The sequence below is a fragment of the Sander lucioperca genome, chromosome 3, assembly GCF_008315115.2.
Source record: "Sander lucioperca isolate FBNREF2018 chromosome 3, SLUC_FBN_1.2, whole genome shotgun sequence".
Lineage (NCBI taxonomy): Eukaryota > Metazoa > Chordata > Actinopteri > Perciformes > Percidae > Sander > Sander lucioperca.
Window position 1 is genome coordinate 21,974,202 of NC_050175.1, and position 20,254 is coordinate 21,994,455.

The 20,254-nt window shown below is 40.2% G+C and overlaps 1 protein-coding gene across 2 annotated transcripts; it reads right to left on the reverse strand.

Moving 5' to 3' along the window:
• Window positions 1-4,729: 4,729 nt before the first annotated feature.
• Window positions 4,730-20,121, reverse strand: LOC116067787 (BTB/POZ domain-containing protein KCTD12-like). 2 transcript variants are annotated; one of them, XM_031324368.2, is made up of 2 exons: window positions 20,093-20,121; window positions 4,730-6,145 (listed from the first exon to the last, which is right to left on the reverse strand). In XM_031324368.2, the coding sequence occupies exons 1-2, from the start codon at window positions 20,111-20,113 to the stop codon at window positions 5,342-5,344; spliced, it is 825 nt and encodes a 274-aa protein (XP_031180228.1). In that variant the 5' UTR covers window positions 20,114-20,121; the 3' UTR covers window positions 4,730-5,341. The 2 variants fall into 2 exon arrangements, with proteins under 2 accessions (XP_031180228.1, XP_031180229.1); XM_031324369.2 differs by lacking the exon at window positions 20,093-20,121 and having other exon boundaries at window positions 4,730-6,276.
• Between the last annotated feature and the right edge of the window lie 133 nt (window positions 20,122-20,254).

Sequence of the window (20,254 nt, forward strand, 5' to 3'; positions counted from 1 at the left end):
TGTTTTTTTTCAAAGTTTGTATGCGTGTGGAAGCACCAGAGACACAAAATAACATCGCAAATCCCAGAAAAAGTGATTTTTTCATAATATGGGCACTTTAAGAAATCCAATAAAAAATATAACCCAAAGACAACACTGTACTTCCAGTGTTTTGTTCATTTTTGCTCTAAATATACTAAGACAAGTTCAACGTAAATTACAACATTTCGTTTTTAATTATGTCTGCTGGTTGTGAAAACATGAACGGCCTTTACTTGATAAAAGTAATTCGCATTTTCAAAGGTTCAGGGCTGTACAGCTTAAATCCTCCACGAACTTTCATTGTGCCAGTGTGATTTGAAAATGTATCCCCATATTCACCGTTAGTGCTGCTCCAAGTAACTAGGCTGTACTATATGAGTTGTGAAATGCTGTCATGATTTAAAAACAGATCTGTGGTTTTTATTATTTTGTATTTTGTGTTGCATTTCTGTGCTATCAGCTACAAAAAAACAGCAGCAAGAGAACAAAGGTTTGTTGTGTGCAGATGTGTATGTCTTGTATTATTGCTGGGATTTCACTTTATTATGTCAGACTTAAAGGAGTCTTGCAGAGGGACCAAAGTCCTGACTAGAGTTTATTATTGCTTTCATTTCCTGCATCTTACCTTTTCTCCAGTGCAGAGGTCGACTTCATGCTGTACTCAAACACAGACCTGCACACACAAAATAAAGAGGAAATGAGGTAATATAAAGCTGCAATCCCTTATGATGATAACAAACCTGTCAGACCTGACTGTCAGCATCACATTGCTATGGATTAGAGTCACAATTCAGGAGCATAGCTGGGCTTACAAATGATGGATTGTGGCTTTGAACAGTGTTTTAGCAGCTCTGCCAGACTTCTGCTCTGGCGAAGGATTAGTGAAAGGGGTTGTTTTCTTGTGAAAGTCACTGATACATCACATTCGCAATGAGTCACAAATGCACACAACACTTTTTTTTTTAGTTGAACACAATTCTGAGAACTGTTAATGATTCAAGGAATGTATGAACCCTTAATGGTTCCACTGCTTGGTAACACAAACACCTAATTGGGCTAAGTGTGTGTTCAGGTGGCTAGCAAACACTAACAGTTTGAGTCTGCAATGATAAAAGCCTGCAATGTTAAAATATGTGTACTTTACATTAGCAGTCAATGGCTGCAAATCTTCTCCGGGTTTATTCAAACAGTGAAGTGTTTGCTCTAATAACTGAAGAGATTAAAGAGCTGTGAAAGAACTCCAGAACAAGTGTTAATCGAGGAAGTGGACCTTGAGTTGAGATTGTTTTGTCATCGAAGGTCAACAATGAAATGTCAAGCTTTACTAAACAGCTCTGCTTTGTTCCGTTAGTGCCTGTCATTAGAAACGTTGCAGTGATTTAAAGGGACAATCTGTCATTTCTTTACTACAGACATTTGAGGTTTATAAAAATGTTGAGTTTGAGTAATAAAGTAAATATCAATCTATCAATCAAAGGGAGTGATCGCGGGGTCCAGTCTTGTATAGAATTTTTTTTTATTGCATTTGGATCACTAATTGTGTCTTTTATGTCACTCTTCTGTTAGCTTAAGAGGTGCTGGTACAGTAGGTGGATTTTGTTACCTTCAGACAGAGCCAGGCTAACTGTTTCCCTGTTTCCAGTCTTTGTGCTAAGCTAAGCTAACATGCTGCTGGCTATAGCCTTAGATATTAGACGGACAAATATTGAAGCAGTATCAATCTTCTCATCTAACTCTCAGCAAGAAAACCAACAAGCACATTTTTCAAAATGTCTAACTATTCCTTTTAAGGATACTTTTATTTTTTTTCAAGTAATAGATTCATTTGTCACCCAGACAGATTTACTATGCTGACAAACATGAATACAATATTTCCACTCTGCAAATGAAGACAGCTTTGGATAGTTTCATGTCGAGTGAAATCCTAGTTTAATTGATAAAGACTTATTGCTGTTTTAAGTAGATTTAAGGTGATTTAAGGATTTTGAAATGTTTGGCAGCTGGTGATTCTCTGTTAAGCCGCCTACACATGCACAACCGCTTTGCGCTGGCCGTTCCATTGATTTCCTATGGGGAGGGCGGTGGCGCCCAACTAGTCGCTGTGCTACCCCTGGCGTCGCGTAACGCTCGGATTTGCCACTTTTGCGCTGCGCTGAAAGTTCAAATTTTTTCAACTTTGACCTAGTTGCCGCTGACCTTTCGAAAGCGCAACCAATGATATAACAGCATGTTGTTACCTAGCAATGGGAAATAGCTTCCTTGCCACCCTTAATGATGAATACCTCCGCTGCGCTTTGCTCTCTGTGCTTTGCTCTGCGACCTAGCGGTGTGCAGAGAGCAAATTGCATATCACGTGTAGGCGGCTTTACAATATAAGCTTCACTTATGGTGCTAATGTTTGTAAGATGATTATCAGAGAGCCAATAAGCCAAAAAGTTTCACTAAGTTTCACCCTTCTGAAAACATAATTGGGAAAAACCATATGCTTTCTTTCTATGACTTTTGAGAGGCTTTCGGTTTTATCTATAGTCAGAATGTTATTTCTCAAAAGGGGAAATACACACTCCAAAGTCTGCAAGGTTCCCACATTTTCACGCTCATGCTTCACAACTAAGCCAAAGTACTTGAGAAATCCTGCAGTACACAGTATTGATAAATGCAAATGTAACCGCCACTGCTAGAATTCTGTGCTAGCTCTACTGTAAATGGGAAATTTCAGATAAAATGGAAATGACGGGAGAATGTTGTTATGTTTAGCTGAATGCCATCAGATTTTATTTTCTGCTCTCACACCTAAACAAAGAGAAACACATCATATGAATTAATTATTCATGTGTTGTTCTGTCTGTGAACAGTGTGATTGTGTCTAGGCTATATCAGAAGAGATGGACAAGGATTAAAAATTAAATGAAACACTATTAAAGACATGCAGTTCGCAGTGAGCTGGAGGCAGACACTGTCAGAGCAAGTGTGAAAGATTCAGCACATAGAGAGTGATATGAAAAAAGCTGTTATCTCCAACTCTGCAAATAGGCTAATTTGGCTCTCTTTATCGGTCTCCCTCCTGCGCTCTGTGTGTTCATTTATGTGTGTGTGTGTGTGTGTGTGTGTGTGTGGGGGGAACAGAGTGTTCTTACAGAAAAAATAGCATGAATCGTGTGAAATGTGTTTGAAGTGTTTTTTTTAAATCACACACTAATGTCTGTATTAAAAATAGCTGCTTGGCAGATGCCCTCATCCTCATCTCAGAGGAACCATAAAAATGAAAATTGTAATTAAATTAAGTGTTTAATGCATCTTTTGATAATTTCATATGGTCTCTCTCAATCTAATGCAGAACATGTAAGGAACGTTGAGGACATATGTGTGTGATTTTGCTGAGCCCCTGTTGCTGTGTTTTTGCCGAGGACAGTGGAGCACTACGTCCTGTTACTGGAGATCACATTAGAGGAAGAGTTGTGGTCGATCCTTCCTTTTTCCTGTCCAGATGGCAGCATCAGCTGACAGCAGATACGAGGTCTTTTGTGTAGGCAATGGCATGTCTATCTTTGCAGCTCTTACATGGTAGCAAAAAGTGTGTGTGGGAGGTTGGTTTGTTGGAGGGTGGGTGTGTGTGTGTGTGCATCTTTATATGATTTTGTTCGCACATAGAGAGTTAAGGAACAAATCAATCCTAATGTGTTTTAAAGTAACAGCTTCAGTGCTCCTGGACATTTGAGAAATAAATTATTTTGTTTGCTTTTTACACATTTATTAGACTTGATTCTGGGATAGTTTGGATTTGGGCCCCAGGATCCCACAAGGGAACAGACATTTGATTACTATACTTGTCAGCCAAAGAGAAATACTCCTCCTCCTTCCCATCCTGCCCAGGGGAGATAACAGAGCTTTTCTGTGTTGCAAAGAAGAACACTGCTATGCTCTGACAGATCGGCTACCAAGTTATTCTTTTGGCTACAATTTGTTGGCATTCAACTTAGCTTTAGCTTGAACTGGACATAAATATATCATTCTATGGTAAAAGAAGAGGCAATTTAGTGAAACGGCCGGGAACATGTGTAAAATCCAGAGTAATTTACATAATGTACATGGATAAACCTCTATGAGGAGAACTGGCAATGCAAAGTTACTTTTCCTAAATTTGGTTTAAAAATTTTAAGGTGTAGAAATCAGCAAATTTGCAGTGTTTTAGTACGATGACTAATGGCAGCCTTTACTATGAATCCCGTGACTTGGCAGCAGATTGTCTGATAAGATGTAACTGTTGTGCAGTTAAGTTCATGCTGCACTTCTACTGTAACCAAGTTATTTATACCATCATCGCTCCCTTCTTGATTCAGTGACCTTCATGGTTCATAAATGTCACATTTAATGTTAAAAGTAATACGATGTAGCTTAATTCAGGTCAAATTCTCATCAAACCCTTTTTAGTGACATTATAGTCTGAGGTCATCTCTTATTCAGAAGGGGGTTGGATTTGATCTCTAATAAGTCCATGAATATATCAATGAAAATGTCTCAATTTAATTTTATGCAAGAGCCCAGATAAGATAGTCGTGAATGCCTTCTAAAATGCCTTCACAGAGAATTCCCCAAGAACACTGATGATGTGTATGTTTGTGTACACATGCATGAAAAGAAGCATCAATGTATGAAGACATACATCTTAAATAAGTTTTCACAGTGAACTCAAGGGGACGACAGGGAAGATAGTGTTACAATGTCACACTTTATTTGCGGTTATATCTAAAGAGAAAACAATGACAACAGCTCATAGATGGCACATAACAATGTATTGTGAAGAAGTACCCATGTGTAATTCTTGAAAGCAGTGATATTGTAGCCTATGTGTTGTTGATATAATCAAAACAACAAAAATGTAAAACTTAAAGTAGCAAAGATGCAACTTACTGCCTTATATCCATCACCCCACCGTTTATACAATTTACTTAAGAACGAACAGTCTGTTAAAACCATGAAGGTTATGAGGCCAACTAACGTTAGGCCACAACAAAAACATAGGAGTGACATTTATCTTTACTCGTCACAAACCAATGAGATGTAGCCTATGTTTGAGTTTGGAGTCCTCCTCTTGCAGAAAAATGGCAGAAAAGTTAAACTCTGGCTGATCCCACTGCACAGAGCAGAGAGGGACAAAAACACAAGAAACTGAAACTAGACACGGCTGAAACTGTCTGGGAAAGTTAATTAATTAAAGTAATAACTCTTGTAACTGACGATTGCTCCAAGTGTTAAGGTTGTTAAAATAAGTCGTGGGCATGAATGCACGCTTGCACCCACATAGCAGTTTTCAGTTCGTTTATCGGGAGAAAACATACTCTGTGTAACTGGTCCACAGTTTGTCTTCCCCCGGGTCATTACTGGCGTATGAGCAGGTCCCAGTGGAGTTGCATGCCACCATGCTGAAACCAGCCTCGGCCAGCCGGTCAAACGCCTGCTCCAGGAAGTTATACTTGAGGTAATACCTGGCGGTGTATTTGTCAGGCGGGCGGTCCGGGTCGCGGCTCTCATTCAGGGTTTCTCCAAAAACTTCTTTAGCCAGAGAGATCTTGCTGCAGACGGTTATTCTGGCGACCCTGCGGAATTTAGCGTCCGCCTGGATGTCCCTCCCGATAGTGTAGCTGCCTCTGTACCCGATGGTGATGTAGCCGGCTTTGGCCCCAGGAGAGCGGCTCCTGTCCGAGGAGGAGGTGACGGGGCTGCTGAGCTCAGCCTCCTCCGGCTCCCCGCTCTCCTCCGTGTACGAGCTCTGTTTGCTGACCGCGGCCAGGCGCCTCGACAGCTCTGGCAGCTGGAAGAAGTCCGATTCTTTCTGCAGCCTCCTCCGCTCTTTGAAAAACTCGGGCAGGAAAAGCTCAGAGTCCCGCAAATAATCCAAAATATAGCGGAAGAGAAAGCCGTCGCGGTCGAAGAAGAAGCGACCCTTGCTGTCTTTTGGCAGGTCGCCCGGGGAGCTCTGGGTGAACTTGGCCCACAGGAGAGAGTTGGGCACCGCCGTGAGAGTTTCAAGTCGGGTCACATACACCTGCCCACCCACGTTTAGCTCCACTATCTCAGGGAAAGTTGAACTTTGGCTGTCGGTTTGTGCCATCTCTCTCTCTCTCTCGTTTTATCCTGGTCGTGTCCCTGTAGGTTCCCTAGATAGGACGAGTAATTTGAGAGTCTCCTCACTGTACAGAAATGTTTGTATTGGTTTGGCTGTGTGGGAGGAGAAGGAAAAGGACGGCCAACAGAGACATTAACTGTTCACTGGAAAGCTCTGTGAAAACATAATGATGCCTTCAAGGGCCCCATGTAAGCCTCAACCTCCTACTTGTGAACATCTTGACATCATGCATGCATTAAAGTGACAAATAGGCCTACATTTAGGCCTACTCAAGTGTAGGCTACTGCAGTGATTCCCAACCAGGGGTAGCCTACTTGTACCCCAGGAGGTACTTCTGCAGTTGCCGGGGGGGTATGTGGAAAGATTGGAGAGTAGCTCAACTAATTAAAAAAAAAATGATTTGATTAAAAGAATATATCCACATATTAACAGGGTTAACACTGTAACACCTGAACACTACATCTTGCAGTTATATATGAGTGTATGAAAACTAGTCAGCAAGCGAGCTGTTGCTTGAGCACATAAGTTTAAACAGGTATTCAAAAGTAGTGAATACAAAGTTCAAATAATTAGCTAACAGTAGCGTTAATGGATAAATGATTGAAACATTCAGCCTCGCCCAATGTAGCAATAGCCTAGTAGACTAGTGGTAGGATTGCTGACCAAACAAACCTAAATATTGACAGTTCAGTTGTATGAGAAAAAATGTATTGCAAGATGTGGTATGTGAGTTAATCCGACAGGGCTGTGGGGGTACCTCAGACCAAAAAGGTTGGGAACCACTGGGACTACTGTACTTGCCAAGAGTTGGGTAAGAACATTCCTACAACTCACACAAGACTGAAGACAGAGGGGGGCAAGCCTGGCTCTGTCCAAAGGTACAACCTGCCTGTCAGCACCTCTAAAGCTCACTAACAAATCATAACTTGTCATTTTATAGTCTACTTTGTTTTTGTACAGATTAAACAAACAAGATTGAGTGGGTAGTTAGCCTACTTGTGCTTTACCGGAGTACTTCCTTTTTTCCGCTACTTTATAGGCTACTTCATTTCAGTGGCAAATATTGTGCTTTTTACTTACTACATTTCTTAACAGCTATAGTTACCACATATTAAGATTTTACATATAAAACATATGCACAGCTTATACATATATGGATGCACTGGTCAAGTAACCCAATACAGTTGCTTACTTTACTCAATTTGTGTAAGTGGTAAAGATTTGGGAACATTGTGGAGCTTTTTGTAACCATAATCGATGGTAAATGTTTTTTATTGCCTGCAGTAATGCAGGTCAAGTAAGGATGTGTTTATTGGTAACAGGATGTCTGTCTTTCTGCAGCACGGTATGTAACAGTTAAAAAGGTCAAGATATAACACATACACACATGCACACACACACATATATATACACACACATATATACACACACGCACATATATATATATATATATATATATATATATATAAACTCAGCCAAAAAAGAAGCGCCCCTTTTTCAGGACACTGTATTTTAAAGATACTTTTGTAAAAATCAAAATAACTTTAGATATCTTCATTGTAAAGGGTTTAAACAATATTTTCCATGCTTGTTCAATGAACCATAAACAATTAATGAACATGCACCTGTTGATGGTTGAAAAGACAATAACAGCTTGCAGGCGGTAGGCAATTAAGGTCACAGTTAAAAGAAAATTAGGAAAGTAAAGAGACCTTTCTACTGACTCTGAAAAACGCCAAAAGAAAGACGCCCAGGGTCCCTGCTAATCTGCGTGAACGTGCCTTAGGCATGGTGCAAGGAGGCATGAGGACAGCAGATGTGACCAGGGCAATACATTGCAATGTCCCTACCGTGAGACGCCTAAGACAGCGCTACATGGAGACAGGAAGCACAGCTGATTGTCCTCGCAGTGGCAGACCACGTGTAACAACACCTGCACAGGATGGGTACATCTGAATATCACACCTGCGGGACAGGTACAGGATGGCAACAACAACCGCAAAAAGTGGCCAGTCTTGTGCAGTACATGAGGAGGAGATGCACTGCAGTACTTAATGCAGCTGGTGGCCACACCAGATATTGAGGGCTACTTTTGATTTTGTAACTTTTTGTGATGCATTGATTTGATGCATTATGGGCTTCAAAGCGTTGCTAACATGAGGTGGTGTTGGTTTTATTTAAAGAATCAAGCAGTTAAGCTGAATGCCAAAATCCAGAGAGGCAGGAGAGCATCTTTTCTTCTAAGCCCCCCCAGGAATAAAACTCATCCTCAGGCCTCTCAAGTTTTAGCTGAGAATTTGAACACTGCATTTGAGGCAGGTCTACACTGTCTTTGACAGGATCGCTCAAGTTTTCATATAATGGAGGTTGATTACATCACCTTGGCTCAGAGTCAATCCTTTGTTTCCAAGATGAAATGCAATAACCCAACGTTCCTGTACAACTGAGAGGGGAGGTAGTATAAGTGTGTCTGGGATCTTTGTGTGTAAAACCCCTGCACTGAAAATAGAATAACACAATGTACCAAAAACCTCTACTTTAAAAAGGTAAGAAAGTCTTACTGTGGTCTCGCCACAATCCCTTGAAAATACTTTTCCTCAAATCCACATGCATCTTAACCCAAGATCGATTTCAGCTTAACACCAAAGAGCTCTCTGATCTATTCTTGAAGTGCAGTGTTGGCTGTATTCCTATTTCAGTCCACACACCAGTATTTCTGCTGAGGAGGACAGCTGACATTGACTCATTATCTGAATAATTGGTCGGTTATCTCAGATGTTTAGTTTGATGCATAAAAAGCACCAGCTATTTATAAGAGAAAATCAAGATCTGTATAATGGAAAACAACACAGAACCACTTAGAGATACAGCTGCAAGTTGCAGAAATGATGTGGTATAAATGTGGTAAAAACCAATCAGAATGGTGTTGATACAGTTGTACAATGAATATGATTATGGATTCAATGTTGTTGAGATTTCGCCAATCTGATGGGAAAGTAAAGCAAGCAGGGTTCAAAATTAGCACCATCCACCAGCCAAATACGGGTAAAATATGCAAGTGGCTGGTAGATTTGCTTCACTCACCAGCCAAAAAACAAATTGAGTGGCTGGTAAAATTTAAACATAGCACATTTAAACAACTAGCCATTTGGCTGGTGGACAAAAGTGTTAATTCAAGGATAACACACACATATTATGCAACAGTGGAAATGTTGATAAAGATTATGTTTAAGCAAAAATCTTTTTAAACATCTGGATATTCAGTCCAAATCCTGGAATAATGTTTGTTTAAAATAAACTCAGAATACAACATTCGCTTTACAATAAGCAGAAAACAGACATTTGAAATAACTATGTAATTACAAATATTTGTATGTAGATGCATTTTGACCTAAACACAATAAAAGAAAAACACTTTGTGTTATGTCTTGATAAACCTAATAAAGTAACTTTGAACATTTGGTCTTTCTCCAGCACATCACCACCTCCACCATATTATAGCTACATTATATGATATACTATATTGTTATTGGTGGTTATAACATCATGTCCAACTTTTGCAGCTGAAAGCACAAGCACTTGTTGCTTTCCTGACACTTGAAGTTTTTGTTTTAAAGCATGAACATGAATGTATCACCCAGCCTTTCCTAGTCGAGACATTTCTATCTTTGGATTAGAGCGACATCTAGTGGACAATAAATAAAGAAGCAGGTTGTTCTTGAATGTACAAGTGTAATGTACTTATAGGCCACATTGTATGCAACTTTTTTTTATGATTCACCTGCACGATGAGCGGCCACTATTTGCAATTTATTAAAGAAATTGCTAAAAGAATTATTCATAAATGTCCCACCACAAAATGAAAACACCAATAGAAAAGCAACCGAACAAAAATTCATTGTAAGGCTCTTCTGTGTGACAGTTTTTCTGCCCACTGTATAAAGCAACTGAAACTGAAAAACAGGTGTATCACAAACACTTTGCTATAATGAAATAAAATGATTAAGTCTCTCTCTCTCTCTCTCTCTCTCTCTCTCTCTCTCTCTCTCTGCACACCACATACACCTAATAGTCGTCCTCTGTCCAGTTTGGATCTCGTGTCTGTTATTGCCGTTAAAGGTTACCATTTTCCTCACAGTCTGGCAGAAGATAATTGGATCAAGGAAGTTGTAAATTTTAGCTTTCCATATATTTCCAAGAGAAGATGAAGGTTAAGAGATACGGCAACTTGTGAACTCATTATATGGGTTCCCCTTCAGGTATCTATCCGTAGCGTTTTGGTTCATATGTCTAAAGCCATACATCATGTTGGGCTGAGGGTTGTTTACCCTGACAGAAGATATCATAGGCTTTATGTTGATGTGACGCATGTGGGGGTTAGACTTAATGTTTTTTTTTAGTTGGAAAAATCGGCAACACTTTGCAGTCAGTGCACAGATTACACAATTGTACAGTTTAACACAGGTAATCTGACTGAGCACATAGCCTACCTGTTCTCCTCAGTTTGGTGTGTGCAGTCAGTTTGGGTAGCTATATATTTGCCCAATTTCACAGCATTATCCTGCTGCTTTCATATTTGGTAGGCCTAATCCTCTCAGGGAAGATTGAGACCCTGACATCTGTTGTTAACCAGGTAGCATTGCAACATGGGGAACCAAAAGTTGTCTTCTCAGATAAGCTAGCAGTTAGCAAGTTAATGTTAGCCATTTTGTTTCTGCAGAAACACTCCAGTTAAATCCATACAGTCTATGGTTAAATCAGATTCATTTTACCACAGATTTGGTTTATAACAATACCCCGCGGCTAGGTGGGCACCAAGTTCTATCTAGGTTCACAGCCTACTAATAAACCCAAAAATCCTCTACAGGTTACTAAAACACTAACCTTGGAAACACTAACGCTTGCCAACTACAGCAAATGACGACACTAGGAAAACAAGCAATTGGCCCCACTTGCCACCAAATTTGTACCATCCGCATTAATTCATCCACTTTGAGCATGCGTATTGTTGTTTTTTCACGCTCGGGCACATGAGCGTGGGCTTGTCACAACCATAGACATTATATATAATGGACCAACAGATCCCGTTGGTCTGGACGGAGACCAGTGAAGGCTATGGCTGCGTTAATGCCACCTGGGAATAACAGGGACCACCCCCGTGATTACCAAGGGGCCTCTCCCCAGAACGCGTAGCTCCTATGGCGCCATTTTGATGCTACCAAGCCCTCACCTCCCGTTAGCATTCCATTGACTGCCATTCATTTTGGCGCCACTTTGACAGCAAATAACTTTACATTTGAAGCGTGTAAAGACTCTATTTGTCCATTGTTTATTTCTAAAGAAACACGATAATGTATAAAAGGCTCCATTACCTTGTATCTCACGTTATGGCTCTATAGTAGACGTTTTTGTAAAAATAGGCTAACGATTATGTCATAACCAAGCGACTGATTGAGATTTCTCTTGGCACAGCTACCAGAAGACTTACAACTTTCAGACAGGTTGCTCACGTCACATTTACGTCTTCGCGCTCAGTTGGAGGCTGCGCAGTAACGCTCAGCCATCACCGGAAAAGTGCTTCTAATATCCTTCACTAGTCTCCGTCCAGAGCAACGGGATCTGTTGGTCCAGTTTATATACTGTCTATGGTGTCTATGGTTTGGCATAACAACTTGTTGCATGATTGCCACCAACGGTTGGCCATAGCCTAGAGCAGTGGTTCCCAACCTTTTTTCCTTGGCCCCCCCCCTACTTGTGTCTAAGAAAACCTGAACCCCCCCTCCGAAACCGAAGTTGAGGTAACTTTCCCTTACTTTTTTTTTTGATACATAGGAGTTATCAGCACTTTTACGTTTCTCCGCCATGTTTCGTTCATAAAATAGTGATGCCGTGGTGGCAGGAAAAACGAGGATAATAGCAGCTAGCAGGTGACTTGATGACAGCAAGGGTCACAGGTTAAGAGGTCCCGGAGATTTGGCCTACTAAGTAGCCTGCCTACAAGTTTAAGCGAGAACAAAAATATATAGTTTTTATACAGACTTTTGTATACATTATATATTTATCATAATTTGTTTAACATGTGCAAATATTTTTTTTTACCTCAACCTCAAACCAGATAAAGACCCTGTGATCTTTGCCGCCCCCCTTAGGGGTCCCCGGACCCCAGGTTGGGAACCACTGGCCTAGAGCATCAGGTGTGTGAAAACATGGAGGCCACAATAACAAAAGATTTGCTGCTGTTTTCTTATACGAGCATAGAAACAGCACATGGACAGGTGTTTGTTTGTGTTATCTGCAGGACAACGAATGGAAAAGGACACGGATAAGGTGTTGTTGTTTTTTTATACATGGGCCTATTTATGAATAATTTGAAACATAATTATGTCTGTGTATGTTTCTTGGCAGAGGCATTTGTCTACAATAAACAGTTTATTGTCATTGAAATATGTTCAGTAAACCAAAGTCGCCTACATCAAACATCAGTTGTCAACAACGCGTCACCAACTGGGAAACTCGGTTAGCAAAATCTAGCCCGAGTTTCCCACCTCTGATTCCCACAGGAAGGGACGTGAATGATGACATAGGCACAGGCTAATTATTGCTAACTAAAATGCTAGTTAACATAAGTAATTAAACTTAAACAGCTAATGTAAGTCAAAACTGCCTGCGAACACCATTTCAAAGTATTCTCTCCAGCCACTGACTATAAATTGTAGAATAATAATAATAAATAACAGCAGCAACATAGGATTTTCTTATGCCATGCATTAATCCACACAATTACATTAAAACTCTAAGTTACTCTTAGGCTACCACTGAAACCACACTTTTTTCTGTTGCCAGCAAGTGGGTTTTTTTGTTGTTTAAAGTGCTGTTTAATACTGATGACGAAGTAGTTTGGCAAGTTTTTTGGAGAAGTGAAATCATTTTGTTCACCTAAAAACATATTTGTGTCCTCTGCAGTGATGGAATAGACTATCTGTAGCAATAAAACAAAACAAAAAATACTGTAGGCTACAGGTAGTTTAGTCCAGTGGTTCCTAATTTAGAAGTCAGGTCCCTTCAAAGGGTCACAAGATAATTCTAAGTGGTCATGAGATGATAAATGGGAAATATTTATCATGATAGTGAAATACTGAATAGCGTTAGCTCTTTGGGCATCAAACAGTTAATTAAATGAAATCATCTGAAGAGCCTGGAGGGGAAATCTATCTTTTTTTAATGGCAATAGGTGGAGTTGCAATGTTCTCTTTAGAAGTTACTTTTTTTTGCATAAAAACTAAAGTACAAATGTGCAACCCTATATTCTTCTGGCTTTACCTGGTGGTCAGAAGTGAGATGGAAGATACTTATTTTCATGCAGAAACATCTTACAGTATATTCACTGAAAAACAAAAGAGGCAGGATATTACACAGCATCACATATTTACATTCTATGTTTCCAGGTTTGTAATACTGAGACTGTTGATGGATTGGAAAACATATATATTTGTATGTTTAAATATAATTCAACCCCCTGTGCAATATTCATTCTGTGTACAACAGTCACTGTTTTGTAAATAGGACTTGAATCATGTATATATTTTTATTGCTTCTTACATTTTGTTATTATATTTTATTCTATTATAATTTATGTGTTTTTATATTTACTATTTTTCTTTCACTGCCTCTTAGATTTGTTACTTTATTTTATTATAATGTAATATGCCACTTGCATTTTCCACTAATTGTTTGCTTTTAACACAGTGGTGTCAAACTCCACTTTACTTAGGGCCACACTGGAAAAAGAGAATCACATACAGGGCCAGACATGTAAAGTTTATTGACATGCTTTTTTTAAGAGAAAAAGTCAAATATTTTGACTTGTATTATTGCATGTCTCATATAGCTTTCTTACTTACTGTTTGGTCCACATAAAGCCCTAATAAAGTCGGCAAAAAAGTTCCTTAGCCATCAAAAGAAAAAGCACCAAAAACATTGGAAGTCTAAAGCAACCAAAAAGCTAAAAATAAAAAATAGGTGGGCCAAAATGTATTGGGACCCTCAATTGATATGCGGGCCAGATCAAAATCTGCAAGGGGCCGGATTTGGCCCACGGCCTTCAGTTTGACACATGTTTTTTTAACACGTTTGTACTTGTATAGCAGTTTTACATCTTGAATCTTGTTTTATGCCAAGGCCAGAGGAGCTTCAAACGTGTCTAAACTGAGCAGTGCTCCAAATACAAGTCAAGAATGGTTGAAAATATTTTGAAGTGCTGTTGGATTGTTTTTCCCCCCAGTACTTTCACTCCATGTGTATTTGTACATGTGTTATGGATGTGTGTGTGTGTGTGTGTGTGTGTGTGTGTGTGTGTTTGTGTGTGTGTGTGTGTGTGTGTGTGTGTGTGTGTGTAGACAGTGCTGTATTAAGAACTCCTGCTTGTGACATGCGCAGCTCCTGATGCGACACCCAGCCCAACACTGTCACTCTGCAGCGTGCTGGAGTGTGACCTCCTTAAAACTGTCTCTGTGCGCTCTCTACAGCACCCGTCCCATCATCCATGTGTTGTCTCCCCTCTCTCGCCCTCACTCAGCTCCTCTCCAGTGATCCTCTCCCTGCTCCTGTCTAACACAACGACACAGACGAGAGGGAGAAACCCTCTCTACTTCTCTGTCAACAGGGAAACACTCGTCCTTACTCTCTTTCTCCAAAACACACTTTGACTTCTTCTTGACCCCACAATTGGATGTCACCATATCTCATACACATCTAGTCTGACTTTTCTTACTGTATTCTACTAGCTTCCCTTCTTGGGTCCTTGTAGTCTGCATGCTGTCACACTGTCATGGCTTACTGGAACACTTAAATACAACAGCAACATCATTAATATTATTAACACCTGTGCTTGCCACCTGCCATGATAATTCAAAATCTCTGCTGTGAAAAAGAGTGGGTGTGGGTGGGGTCGTGACTGTGTGTGTCTTTGTGCATGTTTAAATGCGTTGACATGGTGGATCTAGTTTATGGGCATCTCTGTGCTCATGTGTGTGTCTTTATATGGCTGTGACATAGCTGCTTGTAGCTCTAGTTTTACTCATGCTTTGTGTGACTAGCCTGGACTGGTATGTGTGTGTGTGTGTGTGTGTGTGTGTGTATGTGTGTGTGTGTGTGTGTGTGTGTGTGTGTGTGTGTGTGTGTGTGTGTGTTTGCGCTTGCGCACGTGTGCGAGCATTTGCGCGTGCGTGCAAGCACTTGTGCGTGTGCGTGTGTGTTCTCGTCACCTTCTCCCAGGGTTATGTCTGCACCCTTGTGCTCCTCAATCAGCTCTAATGGATCCTCTGGCTCAGATTCAGCCAGGGCACTGGTTGTGATACTAAAGACGCTCAAACACACACACACACACACACACACACACACACACACACACACACACACACACACACACACACACACACACAGGACAGGGTGGGGCTGGAGGCTGGATGTGCGTCGTGATGAGCTAAGAGATACAACGACCCTCCTAACATTTTCTTCCTGTCTTTGCCCTTTGTTTCTTCTCTTGTGCTTCACCATTACTGTCCCTTTATGCTGCACCTCCTGCAGTCAAATCAATGTAACACTGTAGTCAAAATCTAGAATTTAATTAGGTCAAATTTAACAAAATTTAACAAAATCTCAAATGTTTTGTGTCCTTAAAATACATTTAAAAAAAATCTTAATTTCTCTCTTGTCTAAAATCTTATGCCTATATTAATAAAATTATATGACATACAAACTGCATTTTCACATGTTTCCTTCTGTGTCACCCACCCCCCATCACCACCACCACCACCGCCACAAGGGCCCTTGTGCGCGCATGTGAATAGTTCACATGGGACCCATCCACCCTCCCTCCTTCTTCATTCGGAGAGTGAACAGGTCCCCCGGGGCTAATGTGTGCCTTTGTATGTATGTGTATGTGTATGTGTGTGTGGCTGCTACATTATTCTCCCCACTGATTTTCAATGGGATAAAAAAAATGACCGTCCATCTAATGTGCCCCTTCCTTGCTGTCTTTAGAAAAGAGATGGACCGAGTGGGACATGTTGTGCAGCAGGGCAGCCCTCATATGAATAAAGAAACACAAGTCAGAATATAGAGTTACTCTATAACAGTTACTAATTCACATCAAAACTGAGTTTGCAACAGTCATTACAGAGAAGATTATACAAATAGCAATGAGGGGGAAAATGCATGCAGTAGTCGGTATGTAAAATTATGCACAGGAGTAAGAATGACTTCCATTTTATTTATTGAATTATGCTGAATTACTGTAAATTATTTAAAAAAAAAAGCAATTTAGAGTCTAATTTTAAACCACAGTAAATTCTGCTTTCATACAGCGAAAGTATGATTTGGACTGCATCAAGTCACCTTCTCTGTTCTGTATCAACCATAAATTCTGTGTTTAAGACATTAAGCATTTACATTCCAATCACTTCAATAACATGTACAAAAAACAATCCAACAGCACTTCAAAACATTTTCAACCGTTTAAAGCTCCTCTGGCCTTGGCATGAAACAAGATTCAAGATGTTTATTGTCACAATGGTTATACAAGTACAAACGTGTTAAAAAGCTTAAATACAATAAGCTAAAGTTCAGCAATATTGTATGGTTGTAAAGCACATAACATTAAACAACAATTTGCCCACATTTTTTACTCACTACACATTCATAGCAACAGACACTCAAAAACTGCAACATTTTGATAGGGTTTAAAAGGAAATAATTTTCATTTCTTCTTTTTTTTCACTCATATATCAGAAATGTGGTAGAGTGTTTAGCAATTACGTTGCAATGCTCACCAGGGTATTGTTGTTAAAATAGGGAGAAACTCTTGCAAACTTCAAGGGACGCATTTGGCTTTTTTTGCACTAAAAAGTTTGCAGATTGAAACTCTTTTATGAAAACTGAGCCAAATCAATTGGTAAATACTGTAACAGTAACTTTGCATCATCTTTTTTTAATACATTTAATACTGTTGCTTTGCACTTGAATTTCACATGCAAGAGGTCTTTTTTGTTTCTCAATCTCTGCCCCACTGACTCTCCATACATGCAGGTCCATTGGACAATTAGAAACAATTAGATTCTTATTGATCCATTGGAGCTGACGGCTCTCCACCACTTGTAAAACCGAGTCTCGTAAGGATCTGAGTAACAGTTTGAATCCCAGCTCTAATTCCATATGAGTGAAGCTGATTCATGGTTCTGACTTATTAGGAATCTTCTTGTGCTGAGCCCCAGACGGTTCTACCTGCAGCCGGCCCGAGTGAAACAAAGCCGGTTCTATAATTAGGTTCTCGTGGCTGATTCGATTAGAGCAGCAGCTACATTCACTTTGCTAAAGATGCTCCTCAGCTGCTTGGAAAGACTAATGGAGGAGATGGAGAGATATGTGGGAAACAATTAGACATGGCATTATGTTTGTGCGTGTGTCTGTACTCGTGTATAAAAAAACTGTATGTTTGTGCCATTTAAGTAAAAACTCTTTTATCAACATTTACGCTGATACACATACATTCACACATACATTCTTATATCTCCTTCTTGTACCTACATCACTTCTTTTTCTTCTGCCTTTCTCCCTCCCTCACCCTCTTCCAGTGTTTCAATTAGCTGCCTTGCAATTAGATTACAGGGGGCATTACTTAAGAGGGACATAAATAGTGGCCCGCCAACGTGATGGTGCCTCAACCACAGATGCAATATGAGCTGCCTTGTGTCACGCCATCTGGAGAAGAGACACTCTGATCCAGAAATCATGTCTTAAGCTCTATCTATATCATGTTCAGATCATGCATTTTTTACTTTTTCGCTACTGACAACAAGAAATATTAAAGCCCCCGTCCATTCGAAAATGTGTTTTCTATATTGTTACTTCACTTGGATGTTTGACCTTCACTGATGGCCGTTTGGATCTGCTGACGGGGGGAGTTTGTCTGTGCCCCTCTTAAATCTGAGTTTCAGACAACGTGTACGTACGAGCATGATTTTGTGACATGTGAAGGCCAATCATGGTCCAGTATGCAATTTTACACAAGTGTGATGTGGAAACTTAAAGCCTTATGGACTAGGATGAATGGACAGTGAAGTAGGAGACATCTTGTGTCCAGTAGTTAAACTTTTAAAATGAAAAATATTATTTAATGCAGATCATTTCCATATATCTTATAACATGTCTAAAGGGGACCTTTAAGTGTTCTTGGCAAACATTGAGAAATATTAACGCTGCTTTCCACCCATCGTTTCACTGTTTTTAACACTGGAACAGTTCTGACAGGATGGTGATGATGGGTGCAGGGGCTGTTTGGAGCTTCAGTCAGATCAAACCTCTCTGAGGTTGAAGACAGTACCCCACTCAAGTGCAAGTTTGAAGAGCTTGTACGAGTCAAGCCTTAAAAAGTAGGATCCTAAATTCTTAATGCATCTCAATAATCTTTCATTAGATGGTCCCTGGCAGGTAAATACCCATCTTTCAAACTCCACACCCCCAGTTTGTATTGCAGACATACACACAATATACAACTGTCATAAGTTAACTGAGCTTCAAATCTAAAGTTGGTGGAGTGCCCCTTTAAACTGAACATACAACATGAGTTTCCATTTACCTGCTTGCTCTACCATGATATTGTTGAAAATGTGTTTTGTTGTACTGTTTAGTCCTTAATTCAATCTAAATGTTGATGTTTTGTTAAGACAGACATTCTCTGACTTTCTTTTATTGCTTGAATCGTGGATTTTATTACACTGTACATTTGTTGATGCAGAGTTCACCCTAATTTATGTAAGGTGGTAGCCAACAGGGGCGTTGGACCGGGGGGGAAAAGGGGACTGAGTACCCAGGGCCCTCATGTGAGGAGGGCCCAAAAAGATGCTAGAATGAATAGCTGTGGATGCGGGGAGGGGCCCATAGAAAATGCCTTTCTACAGGGCCCAGAATTATGTGCTACGCCACTGGTAGCCAATTATGTTAGTTGAAATGAGATATAATTTACCAATCAAAATCATAGCTCAGGCTACTCCAAGCTTTTAAAAGTTAAACAAAAAACATTCCATATCACAAACAACATTTCGAGTAGTGTGATCCATGGACAGTCTCTTTGCTCTCTAAAGCTATGCCTGACTCCAGCAATTTAGATGTCTATCTGAATGCACCGTCTGCTCTCTGTAATCTCATCTCCTCGTGTCCACATTGAGGGAAAGTGCTCTAGTGGGACCTTGATTCCCAGAATTCTCTTTTATCTCTAAAGGTTGGTCAGGGAAAATAAGCCAGACAGCTGTAGCAGATAAAATGTAGTGAAGGAAAAATGGTTCAATTAGCCATTTTTAAACATGTCCGTCCATCGGCCAGACCTTAAAGGGTGCTTGTTCTCCTTTTGGGACCTAATTAGACACTTAAAGAATCTTCATCCAGACCAAGAAGGAAGGTAAAAATGCAGCTGTACGAGAGGTTTGGAAGGGTAGTTTTCAGTTTGTGTGACCAGTCGATCAAGTCCTCATGGGTTTCTAAATAAATGGAAAAGCAAAACAACATCATTCGGAGCACTTAGGTGTAAACATAAAAGAAGAGAAGAGGATCCTCTATCAAAACAAACGTCTACAAAATGTGTAGAGATTATTACAAATGCAGGACTAAAATCTGCACTGGCCAAATATCAATGACTCCTGGAATGGCATCATAGGACGTTCTGAATATATCCAGTCATTATGAATGAATGAACGAATGAACGAATTAATCTGTTTTGGTTTACATCCAAATGCTCTCTAGAAGAAAGCAAAAACCATCCCCCAACATTCTCCTCCTCACCCCGAAGCCTTAAATAAATGGATTGACTTTTGGACAAGCAACAGTTTTCCTTCATAATTGTTAATTATCATGAGTGCTCTCTGAGGTACTTTCTATGAATGGAGATGGGACACTCTCTCTCTCTTCCCCCATCCTCGGTTCTTTTTATGGGATTGGTCTTAGTTCTCAAGGACGTCCGAAAGGACGCCAGCGATGGAGGGAGGAGGATGCGGTGGATGGGTGGGGCACCTGCGTCATTCCTGCGCATCAGGGTTGGTGGATTTTATGGCAACG